At 46.0% G+C, this 14,857-nt stretch overlaps 2 protein-coding genes across 7 annotated transcripts in view; both read left to right on the top strand.

Annotated features, from left to right (window-relative positions):
* The window catches only part of LOC120831830 (uncharacterized), a 14,752-nt gene extending 11,078 nt beyond the window's left edge, over window positions 1-3,674 (top strand). For both annotated transcript variants that reach the window (XM_040197594.2, XM_040197596.2), the window contains exons 15-18: window positions 1,165-1,265; window positions 2,270-2,354; window positions 2,550-2,654; window positions 2,880-3,674. In XM_040197594.2, the coding sequence (XP_040053528.2) occupies window positions 1,165-1,265; window positions 2,270-2,354; window positions 2,550-2,654; window positions 2,880-2,984 (396 nt within the window). In that variant the 3' untranslated portion in view covers window positions 2,985-3,674. The remainder of the gene's footprint in view (window positions 1-1,164; window positions 1,266-2,269; window positions 2,355-2,549; window positions 2,655-2,879) is intronic.
* A 794-nt stretch (window positions 3,675-4,468) lies between these two features.
* Window positions 4,469-14,722, top strand: spina (spindlin a). Of its 5 annotated transcripts, none has more exons than XM_078088401.1 (9): window positions 4,492-4,662; window positions 7,484-7,562; window positions 7,949-8,031; window positions 8,160-8,212; window positions 8,458-8,497; window positions 8,573-8,708; window positions 9,905-10,022; window positions 11,039-11,272; window positions 12,812-14,722. In XM_078088401.1, exons 5-9 carry the CDS (start codon window positions 8,472-8,474, stop codon window positions 13,009-13,011), a joined length of 714 nt encoding a protein of 237 aa, XP_077944527.1. In that variant the 5' UTR covers window positions 4,492-4,662; window positions 7,484-7,562; window positions 7,949-8,031; window positions 8,160-8,212; window positions 8,458-8,471; the 3' UTR covers window positions 13,012-14,722. The 5 variants fall into 5 exon arrangements, with proteins under 5 accessions (XP_040053525.1, XP_077944527.1, XP_077944526.1 ...); XM_078088400.1 differs by having other exon boundaries at window positions 8,160-8,236; XM_040197591.2 differs by lacking the exon at window positions 8,160-8,212 and having other exon boundaries at window positions 4,469-4,662.
* Window positions 14,723-14,857: the final 135 nt, after the last annotated feature.

Raw genomic sequence — 14,857 nt, 5'->3', positions numbered from 1 at the left:
CAGTAGCAGTAGTAGTAGTAGTAGCAGCAGCAGCAGCAGTAGTAGCAGCAGTAGCAGTAGTAGTAGCAGTAGTAGCAGTAGTAGTAGCAGTAGTAGCAGTAGTAGCAGCAGCAGTAGCCGTAGCAGTAGCAGTAGTAGCAGCAGCAGTAGTAGCAGCAGTAGCAGCAGTAGTAGCAGTAGTAGCAGTAGTAGTAGCAGTAGTAGTAGCAGTAGTAGCAGCAGCAGCAGTAGTAGCAGTAGTAGCAGCAGCAGTAGCCGTAGCAGTAGCAGTAGTAGCAGTTGCAGTAGTAGCAGCAGCAGCAGTAGCAGTAGCAGCAGCAGCAGTAGTAGTAGCAGCAGCAGCAGCAGTAGCAGTAGTAGCAGTAGTAGTAGCAGTAGTAGTAGTAGCAGCAGCAGCAGTCGTAGCAGTAGTAGCAGCAGTAGTAGCAGCAGCAGTAGCCGTAGCAGTAGCAGTAGTAGCAGCAGCAGCAGGAGTAGGAGTAGTAGCAGCAGCAGTAGCCGTAGCAGTAGCAGTAGTAGCAGTAGCAGTAGTAGTAGTAGCAGCAGGAGCAGCAGCAGCAGCAGTAGTAGTAGCAGTAGCAGCAGCAGCCGTAGCAGTAGTAGTAGTAGCAGTAGTAGTAGCAGTAGCAGTAGTAGCAGTAGCAGCAGCAGCAGCAGCAGTAGTAGCAGTAGCAGTAGTAGCAGTAGCAGCAGTAGCCGTAGCAGTAGTAGTAGCAGCAGCAGTAGTAGTAGCAGTAGCCGTAGTAGTAGCAGTAGTAGTAGCAGTAGCCGTAGTAGTAGCAGTAGTAGCAGTAGTAGCAGTAGCAGCAGTAGCAGCAGCAGCAGCAGTAGCAGTAGTAGTAGCAGTAGCAGTAGTAACAGTAGCAGCAGTAGCCGTAGCAGTAGTACTAGCAGCAGCAGCAGCAGTAGTAGTAGCAGCAGTAGCAGCAGCAGCAGTAGCAGTAGCAGTAGTAGCAGTAGTAGTAGCGTGTTGCAGTGGCAGCAGAAGTAGTATTCTAACGTCAGAAGTGGTACTTGCGGTAGCAATAGTCCTTAGCAGTGTAGCAGTGTAGCACGGACAGTCGAAGGCGAACAGTACTGGTTGTAGCAGTATAATTTGTAGTAGCAGCAGTAGTAATTAATGTACTCTCACTATCACTGGTAACATAGGGTTTCTTTGTGCAGGCGGTTCTCTACAGAGACTTCAGTGCAGCTCGAGATGAGGCCATGAGAAAAATCCAGGCAGCCTTTACTCTGCTTGACCAGGAGTTCCAGAACGTGGATCGGTACACGTACACCCTTGTGTAGTACCATTTTTGTATATTTTGTTGACATTATTTAATTTCTTCTTTAATACATGTTTAATAGGGCTGGGCACGCTGACGCCTTACGAACACATTAATGTAGCAATCCATTAACTCCACAATTATTTGCGTTAACAGCATTTATTTTTTGAGCATTGGGAGGGGCTCGACACTGCAGCGCACACAAAGATAAATCACTTTTAAATGGACACTTTCATTTAAAATCTCTACCAGACAGCGTAATCAACAAAAGCAAAGCTCTTAGCGCTGTAAACTGAGTACTACAAGCCTGAAGTACCACTTGAAGGCGTTACACAGCTACCAACCACACGGCAAACCACCAGTGGACTGAGACTTCAGCAGGCTACTGTGAACTGCCAAAGACGCAACGCAAGACAAAGTCGGAGGAATGGATGAAGAAAGTGGATGTTAAAAGTTCATTTTGTCATTGTGTAAATGTTTTTTTTCTTTCCGTGACTCACATTGTCCAAAGCAAATCCATTGGCTTTGCAGACTAAAAAGTTCCCTGCACAGTAAATACCAGCGGTGGCCTTTGTGCGAGAACACTTTGCCTCCCTGTGACAGGGACCTTACAGGCGGGGTGCTTTGATACCCCTTGAATTGGCACAGACTGTCTGGTTGAAGAGAGGTACCAGCAGCCGGTCTGCCTCTCGTTGGCAGCGTCCCAGACCTCCACTCAATGTTGAAGAGGCGTGTCAACCAAAATAGTGCGAGCGCCCCAGCTCTCCTTCCACCGCCCAATAGCCTCCTCAGTTGCGGTCAGCGGCGTCCCATTCTCAGTGTGAGCTGGAGGATCTCTTGTTGCCCCCTTCTGAGGGAAAGTTTTCCAGAAGACTGAGACGGATTTCATAACCCGGTTAAAAATCAATGTCTCACACAAGTTGACCTTCAGTGGAAAACAGATAGAGTTGCGGCGACCTTGGAAAGATCATCTGGTTGACTGATTAACTTATTCTTTCTCCCAGAGAGAGGTCAGATTTATCTCAAGCTGTTGTGGCGCTGCAAAGAGAGAAGGAAGGTCATGAAGCCTGCAGACAACAACAGCAACAGGTTTCATTCCCTTTATTTCAACATATGAGCTTATTCCATTCTATATAATATACTAGTTATTCTGATTTAAAACTAATCTAATCAACTGTAAAACATTCTCGCTAACAGGTATTTTGTTAATGTGTTATTGCTAACTTGCTAAACATGTTGGCATGTTAAATCAGGCTGTCTGGATACACGTTGTGTGTGTGTCAGGAGCTGCAGGAGATGCTGGACAGACATCGCTCTCAGAACGAGGCGTGGCTCCGAGCGAGAGCGGAGGAGAACGACCGAGAGAGGAGGGAGCTCTGCAGACTCCGGGTCAGTAGACACACGCCACTTCACGCCAGCCTCTTCTCCATTTCCTCTTCTGCAGACTCTCTGTGCGGTTTCTTTAACATCTCCCACCCGGCCACTTTTCTTTTTGATCACACGGCTCTTCTTTAAGGTCTTCTGCTTCTTAAAATGATGAAGAGAAAAGACCTCTCATAAAATATATTTGGATTTTTGCGTTTAAATGAACTCTGTCCTCTGTCTGGTCCTCAGGAGGAGGTGCTGCAGGAGCAGGAGAGGCTGAAGGAGGAGCAGAACAGCATCCAGAAACGCAGCGAGCACCTTCTGTCCATCATGCAGCAGTTCAAAGGAATGTGAGATGGACAGAGGGAGAATGACATAGACCATCTTGGCTCTACATCACATCACATGTCATTTATCTGACGCTTTTGTCCAAAGCGACTTACAATAAGAACATTTCAACCATAAGGAAACAAACTCAGAAGAACAAGAAACAAGAAAGTGCAATTTCATCAAATAAGCCGATTTATAACTTGCTGTAGATAAGAACCATTATTAGTCCAATGTAAGTGCTACAGTTAGTGTGTTAGTGGAGGTAGAGTCTGAAGAGGTGTGTCTTTAGTCTGAAGATGTGAAGGCTCTCTGTGGTCCTGATGTCTTCAGAGACCTCCTTCCACCATTTAGGAGCAGGACAGCAAAGAGTGGAGATCTAGTCGAGTGTTTTGCTCTCAGTGAGGAGGAACAAGCAGTTTATCACATGCAGAGCGGAGAGGTCAGAGGTCGGGATGTCGGGTTGGACCAGGTCCTGGATGCAGACGGGACGGAGGAGTGGGAGGAGCTGCTGCATTCTGGGTGAGCTGCAGAGGTCGAATGGACCCTGTTCTTGTGATGGGGATTACCTGACAGGGGGAAACTAACTGGATTAAAAGCACCTTCTAGATTGTATTGTTAAGTGTTCATAACACTGAAAACAACGTTTGCATTGGATTGATTCAGATGTCATACGTTGTTATGAATAACATAATAAACACTGAATTACAAAGGTCACATGGTGTAAATTAGTCATTTATTATCACATCTTGGACAGGAGAATTAAATAGGAAAATGTTGCGGTCAAGACACAGATCGTATCATGACATTACTTTTATAAGTGATCAACTGAAAGGTCCTTTCTGCTCGTGTCTGTCTGTCTTTCTCTCTGTGTCTACATGTCTCTGTCTCTCTGTCTGTCTCCTCCACTGTCGCATTCAACAGCAGAGCAGATCACTATTTAGCAACGTAAAGCAGCGTAATGCGGCAGCCGGTGTCGCTGTATTCTCTGTATCTGGCAGGGCGCAGCATGGGCGGAGAGAGAGAGAGAGAGAGAGTCTGCAGCATTACGACCGGAAGTGAGGCGATAGAAAAAATAAGAGACTATTGTTGGACTTTTGTTACAGCCTAGTCTTTCTTACCTCTTCCATATTAATTCTCAGCGGGAATGTCTTAAATGTATTTATGACCCTCATTTGATGGATGTTCGTTATATTAACTCTATAAAAATGGATCTAAAAAGTCAAACAAGAAAGGAGTAAAATGAAAATGATTTTGTATTTCTTAGTTATAGATTAGACATATTTAGTTGTTTTCATTCAGATCATTTAAATGTATAGTCTTAATACCCTTTAATGGATGCACAGATATTCAACTGACATGCACCTGGAATAAGACTATATTTGATGATAATCCCGCGCATAAAGGTAGCATTGGGGCATACGGCTCAAGCGCCGTATTAATTGCATTGATGTGATTGTCTACATTTGTAACATGTACTTGTATCTATCGTCATCGCTCGTTCCTGTCACTGGCGCTTTTATTGTGAAAGCCTGAACCGGACGTCTTCCTTTTGTATCTTCTACGTGTTAACTTTCCACGGTGAGATGGCTGTGGAGTCTCTGCTGGTTCCTGTAAAGTACAAACGGGCTCTGTGGATAAACAGCAGGAGGCGAGAAAACCCGCCGCAGTTCGCTTCGAACTCCAATTTTTAAAAATAACAACGGTAAGACAGAAACACATACGCAGCTGTCTCTCGTTAGCTAGCTAGTCAGCCCTCAGGTAAACAGCCAAAGGAAGCACACTGAGCGCTCGTTTTATCGCTGGCGTTCTCCCGCCGACGGTTAGTCTGTCGGGGGAGGGGCGGGGAAGCACCGGCAGCGCGAGACCAAACCCGGTTCACTGCCGTCTCTCTGACGGGGATCGCTCTGCGTTTGCCGCAGAGATCCCCTCCACGGTGCCCGCGCCGGGCACTTTCCTCAGGTCCCTTTCCCGCCCCTTCGCTCTGGGGCGGTACGTAAAAGTAGCAAAAAGACGAGCAACGTGGCTGACTGGCCATTCACAACCTGCTCGGTCTCGTGCCTGTGTGGGTGGTGCCTGCATACATCCATGTATTGTAGCTGGAGAGGTAGCTGATGAACTAAGCACAGCCAACACGTGGCTAATACATCTGTCAGGGGAAACGGAAGCCAGTGAATACCCTTTGGAATCTAAACAGAGTTTGGTTTGCAGAAGCAGTTACTGAATTAAAAATGAATTGAATTAAGTAGTAACTTGTGGTGGCGGCCACGCCCCTTTACCCGCCCGGGTCCAAGGCCACCTGCAGTGCGAGGGTGCAGGTGCAGCCACAGGCGGATCAACCCGAGATTACAGCAGTCGATCATCATAGATGGGGTTTGTGTGTGTTGTTTGTCTACTTGCGGAACCCCAAACGTGTATTATTTCAGTAACAGCGCTACACGGGCTACTTTCTTTAAAGCTACAGTTCACCCAAATCACAATAAAATCATGCTATCCCTCTAACACAGTTTGGGTTTTTATTTAACATTTGAAATAAGTGAATAATGTGGGTTTATGTATTCATTATTTTATCTTGTATAGTTTCTTTAAGGAAAAGCTGATTCTCTGGAGCAGCTTTGAGGGATGGACCCACACGTAAATCAAGTAGCGGTCTTGTACTTGTACCGGGGCATACTTGTCTGACCCGGTACCACAACAGCGACCTGTGGTACCGGGTCAGCAACAACCTGATGCACAAACAGGTTAAATCCATCATTGATCACCACCTGCAGTGTATTTGCAATCCAGGTCCCCACTAAGTCTCTTATTCAGAGTCGGCCACAGTCAGAGGGAAGCTTATTAACTTAAGGTAATAGCTCTGTTAGCGTTTCATGGGTGCTATCAAAGCATTTCTCCCACTTTATAGACCTGTTAACGCTTTGCGTTTATAGCAGCTAAAGCATTTCTGCAGGTCGAGCTCTGCTGCAGTGGAGCACCGCTGCTCAGCCAAATATATTCTTTACATTACAGCATGAATGGAGGCCACAAACGTTTCCACGGTTACAGCCCTGTTGCATTGTAGCAGGTACGCTAGCCAGAAAGGTTTCCACGGTAACAGCTCCGCTGGAGCAGGTAGGCTAGCCCAAGCTGTTTCCACGGTTACAACTGTTTAAAAATTGAACAGTGTTGCTTGCTGGAAATGTTACAGCTTTAGCTTTTATTTAACATCTAACAATATCGTTCTGAAAAGATTATCTTTAATTCTGTCCAGACATTTCCTGCTCATTATTGAGATAAGGGTTTTGTTGGTAATGAAAATAGATCATTAAGTTTCAACCTGGCCATAACTCAAAGAAAACCGACTGGGATGCTGACTAAGCACTTAAAAGTGTAGCTTTTTAAATGCAGAAAACCAGATGAAAAGATTTAGTTTTTGGCAAGTTGGGATAAAGTAGGACGACTAATCTCACACAGAAAACTCTAGCTTTGTTGTACTGGTTGAATCACGTCTGGGCAGTTGTGCGTCTTGATAAAATCCAGATGTTTTAGAGGAGAAACTTGCATTTCTGTGTGTGTGTGTGTGCGCGTGCGTGTGCACAGAGAACAATGTCGTTTTGCTCCAAATTCCAGGCTCTGATTTCACTGCATTGAAGTTGCATCCTGGGCAGGATGAGTTGGGGGCCGCGCTGCCCCTCATGACGACATCACATGTTGCCATTGGCAACAGGAGGGAAATCAACACCAGCTGCATACAGCCTGCCTGGGGATGTCTTGTTCTCGTTTTAACAGTTTATACGGTTTAAAATGACACATTTCCAGTTTTTCTTGCTGGGTTTTTAGGTGTTTCGGGGTCGGAGGTCTTGATCAGGGCCCATCGTGACGGAGCAGTGAGCGATCAAAGGGTCGGATGTGTTACACATAAATAATCCAAAACCTTCCTCACAGGCTCCACTGATCAATAATTGAACCTTTTGAAAGCCGATCGGCTGTGGGCGGAACCCCCGGTCCCAGATGAACGGGTTCTAACCGCACTCTAGAATACAACATGTCAGGAACTCCCAACTCCAACGGGGCTCTAGATGTAGGAGGTCATAGGTCAAGGTCACTGTGACCTCACGTCTGTCCCGTGACATCAGGAGCGCCTGAGCGGGTTTGTCACAAGTCAAGTCAAGTCAAGTCATTTTATTTTGTATAGCCCAGAATCGCAAATTACAAATTTGCCTCAGAGGGCTTTACAGTCTGTACACATACATCATCCTCTGCCCCGAAACCCACCGTCAAGTGGACAAGGCGTCCACTTGACGTCACGTGTGAGGTGTGCTGGTCACACGCGCCGCATCCTCTCCTTCACAACCTGCAATGGGTCCAGCTTTTCCAAAGCTTTCAGCCGCATCTCTTGTTCTTCCTCAGCTCTCCCGGCCTTTTCATCGCTTGATTGTCACCACATTAGGATGCTGTTAAACTTCCTCACAGGGGCCGTTTTATATCAGTGATAAAACTACAACTACAACCGATATCGTTTGACTTTTGTGTTCTTTCTGTCTCAGGTTCGATTCAGCGGATGAGCCGAAAATCTCAAAGGCTGGAAAACTGCTGAACATCAGCGCTCCAGAACACCCGTACAAGGTAAATACTGCTGAACGTGCACTTGCGGTGTACTGCATGTGTGCGTGCCCCGCCAGCCGGCCCGTGCTCGCTGCTCGGCGCTGCTCTGGGACGCCGATGGCCTCCTCCAGTTCCTGCTCTGCAGAGCACTGTTAGCCTGGTTAGCACCGCTAGCCGCACTCGCGCGCAGCATTTAGCATTTTAACATGCTCATTTTTGTGGAAAGGACACACAGATGCAGCAGACACTCATTTCAAGGTGAAACAGAAACGGGTCTGTTGTTGTTGTTGCTCCTGCTTTCTACCACCAGATGTCAGTAACGGCTTCAGCAGGACACGCGTGTTGTGTGTTATTGCGCCCTGTGTTTCTCTGCTGCTGTTTAAGCCCTGGGCGGGTTTGTGTTGTAGCTGTGCGGCCGGGCAGCCCGGCTGCCTCCCAGCCTGCAGATGAATGAAGAGCCCTCCAGGACGCAGACACGCAGCTGATGCAGGTCAGAGGTCATCCCCACCGGCAGGGCGCGTAAATATTCAATCTAACGCTGCAACTTGCAGAGATGTTAAGATTATTTGAATGTAATCCGGCGCTGACAGTGTTTGTAAACTGTGATTTTGTCATCAGAGATGCGTCATCGTCACATGGGGATGTAGAGCGAGAGGTCGAGAGGTCGAGAGGTTCTCACCCTGCTCATGCTTAAAGTATTTCCTTCGGGTTGACTTTAAACAGCAGTTTGTGATGATATATTTTTAGAACGGGGGCTTTTGAGTTTTTTTTAATACAGCCTCCGCTCACCACTGATTTGTAGTATTATTTGAATACTTTAGGATTGATTCAATATAAATTATGCAACATCTCTAATAAATCCCTTTAAATCCAAGCAGGAAGTTGTAACTTTTAATGTGCTGTGTCTCATCTGCAGGTGTTTCTGAAAACATGATGAAGAGGAAGAATCCCAACAAGTGAGCCACAATAATTGAACTCAAACAGAACAATAACATCAGTAAATAAAGTAATAAACACAAACGTCCTGACAGGAAACACAAGAGCAGTCTGAGTCCGACGAACCAAGTCCCGTCACAGCCCACACACAACATCGTCGGCTGCAGGATCCAACACGTGTGGAAAGAAGGGGGAGGACACGCGGTGTGGAAAGGAGCCGTGCTCGACCAGGTGAGCTAACGGGACTCTGGCAGATGGTACGAGATGACTCTGATCAGGAGACATCGCTGATCATGTGTGCGCACTCACCAGTACACACAAATAACCCTGCTAAAAAACAAAGGAACCCTTTGGAAACAAATCACACGTCAATGTGAAACAAATGACGTTGGAGGTTGGACTGTTGAATGTCTTAGAACGAAATAAACGTTTCAGCCTACAGGAGGCTTCATTTTATAGACACCGCGAAAATGAAAGTGGAAAAATGATCCCGATATTCACCCGATCCCTAAAGGCAGTCAGACTGGCGTTCTCTGCAGAGGTCTGTGCGTGTTTCCATGGATACGTCCCCTCAGACCATCGGTGACCACCACCACGCTGAACCATACGTGCTCCTCAGCTTCTCCAGACCCTTGCACGTCTATCACAGGTGCTCAGGGGGAACCTGCTCTCATCTGTGAGAAGGACAGCGCGCCAGTGGTGGAGATGTCAATCCTAGTGATCTATAGCAAATGCCAATGGAGCTCCAGGGTGGACAGTGAGCACATGGCACACTACAAGACGTCATGCAATGAGGCCGCCCCCATGAAGTCTGTTTCTGATAGGCAGAGACATTCAGACCAGTGGCCTGCTGGAGGTCATTCTGTAGGACTCGGGCAGTACTCAACCTGTTCCTCCGTGCACAAAGCAGCAGATATATCGGTGCTGCTGATGGGTTGAGGACCTTCTACGGCCCCGTCCAGCTCTCCTAGAGTAACTGCCTGTCTCCTGAATCGCCTCCATGTCCTGGAGATTGTGCTGGGAGACACATTAAATCTCCTTGTGCCATCCGGGAGGGGCTGGACACTGCAGAAGGGTTAAGAAATGGCCTCATGCTCCCTGTAGTGATGGTGACTCTAGCTGAAGCCAACATTAGTGGAAACCAGTCAGAGACCCATAGGGAGAAACTCCTGTTTCGGGGGCCGTCTCATTGTCGCCCCTCTAGTGCACCTGTTGTTATTCCATCAAATGCAGCTGAACCCGCTCTGCTACTTACTGACTGTCAGCAGCTGACTCAACGCCGTATCCTGATAAAAGATTGTTCCTTTGGTTATTTTGAGCTGCGTACATGTACGTGGAGAGCTGCTGAGGTCTCGGTACCAGATCTTCTTCTGCATCTTAAAGGACTGTGAAGACATAAATAACAGAATCCTGTTTGTTCCCACCAGGTCCCCGTGAACCCGTCTCTCTATCTGATAAAGTACGATGGCTTTGACTGCATTTACGGCCTGGAGCTTCACAATGATGAGAGGGTTCAGGGCCTGGAGGTCCTCCCGGACCGACTGGGTAAGACCGAACATCACGCAGCTCATGTAGTTTTTGGAGAAAGTCTAAATGTTTGATTTTTTTAAATATCGCATAAAGAATTCCTTTCCGCAACAACTTGTGCCAGAAGATAACATGCTAGCATTAGCAGGATTAAACATTCACTCAATTAAGAAAACATTATTCTTTTATTTATTTTTTTGTCACCGTATTATTCAGTAAAATAATAATTAGTGCTGAGCAAAGCTAAACAATGAATGAATCACATGCACAAAATGACAACATTCATTTCAAAGGTTGGGCACTTTATTTGGGCAAAGACTTATAAGGTGCTTTTTAACAGCAGTAGTCCCTTTACAGAGCAACAGTTACCGTATTCTAACTTCAGCTTTATTCAATTAATTTGAAAAATAAAAATGAATGTAATCAAAAAAATAAAAATGAATGTAATCAAATATAAAAGCAAAGCAGTTGCCTCTGCAAGACCATCGATGTTGTATCTGGGTTGCAAAAAAACACAATAAGAATAAAAGAAAGTCAGTGATTCTAAACATCTCACCGCTCCGGTTTAAAGCGTCGGTGGCAAAACACTTTTTTTTTATATTTGATTTGATTGCATAGGTTTTTTTTTTTTACATTTGAAAATTGAATTAAGTTTAAATTGAGATTAACCGCAATAAAAAATTGGAATGTAGCACGTGTGTGTGTGTGTGTGTGTGTGTGTGTGTGTGTGTGTGTCACCATCAAGTAGATGTTCTCATCCCTTCCCACAGGCGTGTAAACATACTAATGACAGCACCTACACATGCTAAGATCAGCTTTTACATCAAAGTCCAGCTCATATTTCTGAAAGTGGAGTCAAGGCTTAATAGACACAAAGTCCCTCCGTTTCTCATCCGTTCTGTTTGCTTCCTTTGTAGTGCGAGTGTCTGAAGATGAGAGTATGTTGTGTACTCTTACTGAGAGTACTGACCAAGTACAAACGGTACCACGCTGGATTTGAACCGGTGATTTAAAAAAATGCTTTGGTCCTTCAGCAAAATCCCGCCCAGCAGACGTCAACCTGGCCGACACCATGATCGGTAAAGCGGTGGAGCACATGTTTGAGACGGAGGAAGGTCCGAAGGAGGAGTGGAGGGGGATGGTGCTGGCCCGGGCGCCCATCATGACCACCTGGTTCTACATCACCTACGAGAAAGACCCCGTCCTCTACATGTACCAGCTGCTGGACGACTACAAAGAGGGAGACCTCCGCATCATGCCCGACTCCAGTGAGTGAAGAGCCCTTAACCCCTCTGTCACCAACGCCGTCCCCGAGTCTCAATAACAGGCACTCATGGGCCCACATGACCAGTCCAGCGAATCCAAATAAAATGTTGCCGGCAAACTTCACTCATCGATCAAAGCTAGAAGCTCAGCTTCATTCCCGGGTGTTTTTGAATGATGAACACGAACGCGACTTTTGCCCTTGAGCCGTTTCTCACACGTTTCCTCCTTTCACCGGCTGAAGAAGCTGCCGCTCTGTTGCACGTGGGGCTGCCGTCATTCAATTGGCGCTTGCGGTTCCCGTCCCAGGACGAGCCGAGAGATCTCATTTCTCCGTGTCCGTAAAGTGTCCGTGAGGCCTCCACCAAAGCCTCTCTGGATTTGTTCTGCTTTACTCAATCAAAGCAAAAGCATAACAAATAGGACCGTTTCAGGCTTCTTCCTTCATGTTTCGTAGGGTTGAAGCTTTTGATCAGGCTGCTCTGGGATCTGTTGAGTGAGTCACAGGGTGGACATTATTGAGCCATAATGTTCAGTACCTGGTTACATTTACCTGAGCGTTCCACATCACTGCGCACTCAAAATAATTCGATTTTGCACAAAAGTTAGTTGTTTGCAACCGGACAATTAAGGTGGATGTCGTGTGGACAAAGGAGACCCGATGCTGTTTACCGGCACGTACGGGACCATTTTTCTCTAGACTACTGAAATGCGACACACGACGCTTGGTGGCTACAACTGTTTTGTGCTGACTGGGGCGGCGTTGGCGCGTGGAGTCGAGCGGGTGCGCTGGGAACCGCAAGGTTGGCGGTTCAAACCCGGCTGAGCAAAACATCCAAGCCCTAATTGCTCCCCGGGAAAAATGTAAAATGCAACCTAAGTCGCTTTGGATAAGAGCGTCCGCTAAATGTAATGTAATGGAAGGCAGCTACTTGCTTACTGTTTATGATGTAACCGTGTTCTAAAGGTCAGTTTGAGGGTCCAACAACACCCTGGAACTGTTCCATTACTCGGCGATAAAGTACAGCCTCTCGTACCTCATTGGTGAAATATATACTGATATTTTCACATTAAAGCCCACTCACAAGTGTCCCCTTTAGTCATCACACGAATAGTCAATATAAACCTTTTGGTTTCATAAATAAGCCAGTTTTAGTGTGTAAAGGCCAAACACGCCTAAACACGCATAGCACTGAAAAAGTTAAAGTGCCCCAAGTAGTTTGACGATATCTGAATTCTGCCCCTTTAAGAGGAACATTATTGGAATGTCAGAGCAGCAATATCATCATCCTTATGGAAAATGGTGATATTTAATAGATGAGATGAGAGGGAGCGGTTACATCTATATATATAGATATATATATATATCTATATATATAGATAGATATATATGCATATATTTTATAACTTACTGGTCCCAGGAAGTGAACCACAGCAGGTTCTTCTCTTCCTGCCCTTCATCTGCATTTCGCACATCACAACAGTCACCTGGATGCAGACGAGCTAATTCCTGCTAACCTCCCTCTCCCCCTCTCTCGCTGCAGACGACGGCGTCCCGGCGGAGAGGGAACCTGGCGAGGTGCTGGACAGCCTGGTGGGCAAACAGGTGGAGTACGCCAAAGAGGATGGCGGCAAACGAACAGGCATGGTCATCCATCAGGTGGAGGCCAAGCCCTCCGTCTACTTCATTAAGTTTGACGACGACTTCCTCATTTACGTGTACGACCTGGTCAAGACTTCCTAAGACTTCATAATGCAGCACCTGTTGAAACGTCCCAAAACAAAAGGGATATAAAGATCCGATACCTTCTAGACTCCTTCTTCTCCTCCTGACCTTCTCAGACGCTTAAAATGTCAAAGTTTCCGCCCTGGTTTCACGACAAAAAATCTCTTTTCTGGATGTTGATGTGGATGACGCCTGAATGAATTGCATGACATTTCCAAGACGTCCTCGCTCCAAAATTCTCAAATTAGTTCTCAGTGATATTCATCGAGTGGACTCGTGTTCGAAGGAAAAGAGACGAGATGAAGAAATGTGGTCTCGAGCGACTCGCAGCACGGAAACGGGACATTACGAAGATTCTTCAAAGATCTCCCGTCAGCCTGATCCAGTTCTTCCAGTGCTTCCCATCGAGTCCCCGGCAAACGGGGAAGGACCAAAGAAATCCTGGCGTCTGCACGTCGGACTTCACCATCACAACACAGTGGGACCGGAGCCGTGAGGAACCCGTCGTTGGTAAACTGAAACTAAGAAGCGCTGAGAGTGGAAATGTGCAGACAGTTGGATTGTTTGTTGAGGATCGTATGAATTCAATTAAAGTTTTTATTGGAATTAAATTCCTACTAAACAACTCAAACTGTTTCCACCTGTGCAGGTTCACTTTCAATGCAAACATCCAACTCATTCAAATGATGTCATCCAGATGCAGGTTCCAGGCAGTTCTGCCCTAATTCCTAATTTTGTTCCGTTCTTTACTTTCTGTCTTATTTTTGATTTACTAGCTCACCGGTTTGAAGCAATCTTTTTAAACAATGTTGACTCATACCGTTGCATCAGTTAGTCGAGAATTATCGTACTTCTGATTCACAGAGGATTTTACTGTACTGACTTTTGAAATATCCCAGAATGTAACATATGGCACACATGAAGTGGGACACGTGTTGCAGCCGATACAGAACAAAAGCCGTGCGACATCTTCACCGTGCAGCTTTCTGCTCACACAAGCTCAACTAGTCGACCGCGCCGGCACCTAAAAAAGATGGAGGTTTTCTCTCCTTTTTGCTTTTTTATCGCCAAATAGTTTTTTTTCTCGTGATTTCACTAAAAGCCTTTTTGGATTTGCTCTTGTGTTTCCAAGTCTCCAGCGAAGGACGCAGAGACAAGGGACGCAGAGACAAAGGACGCAGGGACAAAAACTGGCCCTTGGCCGAAGCCTTTGTTTGTTTTAAATATCTTGTAAACATCTGGATCGCTTGAGCTCTTCTTCTCCCATCTGACATCCAAACGCAGAGGCGGCTTCCTAATGTCGCTCTGTGAATGTAAGGACGGGAGAGCTTTATGTAATGCACCTTAAAGCTGGAGGAGGGAAGGACAAGGTTCCTCAGACAGATCACGAGTATGTTGGACTTATAAAGTCTCACAGAAAACCAGTCAGCTGTTTTCATTCAGTAAAAACATCACTGAGACGAAAAGGATCCCAGTTTGTATTTGCACACGAACCAACGGATCCGGACTGACTGAAAAGAGTGTGTGTGTGTGTGTGTGTGTGTGAGATCAACAACTCATGAAGGTTTAAACACCTTTTTATGTGGATTCTAATTTGAGTTCAAGGAGACTGAAGGTTTTCCACAAACACGTTCTGTTTGAAATTGCAGTTGAAATGTATATTTTATAATTGACATTTTATTGATAACTCAAATAAAAATTCAGCCGGAGAACATTTCAATTACAGAAATGATGTTTGTCGAATTGTTCACTATAAATATAAAACCTCACCAGCGAATGTTTACCTGCAAATAAAAAATGAGTCGGGCGACAACCAACCAAAGTACCTTCAGCCTGTGTAGTGTGTACTGTGTAGTGTGTGGTG

Source organism: Gasterosteus aculeatus, chromosome 14, assembly GCF_964276395.1.
Source record: "Gasterosteus aculeatus chromosome 14, fGasAcu3.hap1.1, whole genome shotgun sequence".
NCBI classification, from domain to species: Eukaryota; Metazoa; Chordata; class Actinopteri; order Perciformes; family Gasterosteidae; genus Gasterosteus; species Gasterosteus aculeatus.
Note: the sequence above shows the minus strand (reverse complement) of the source record. Positions and strands in the feature narration are given on the sequence as shown.

Coding starts and splice junctions, on each gene's coding strand:
- spina (XM_040197591.2), top strand. CDS start 7,992: ATGAAGAGCCCTCCAGGACGCAGACACGCAGCTGATGCAG. Junction 8,032..8,457: donor CAGACACGCAGCTGATGCAG/GTCAGAGGTCAT, acceptor TCTCATCTGCAG/GTGTTTCTGAAAACATGATG. Junction 10,023..11,038: donor GGTCCTCCCGGACCGACTGG/GTAAGACCGAAC, acceptor TTGGTCCTTCAG/CAAAATCCCGCCCAGCAGAC.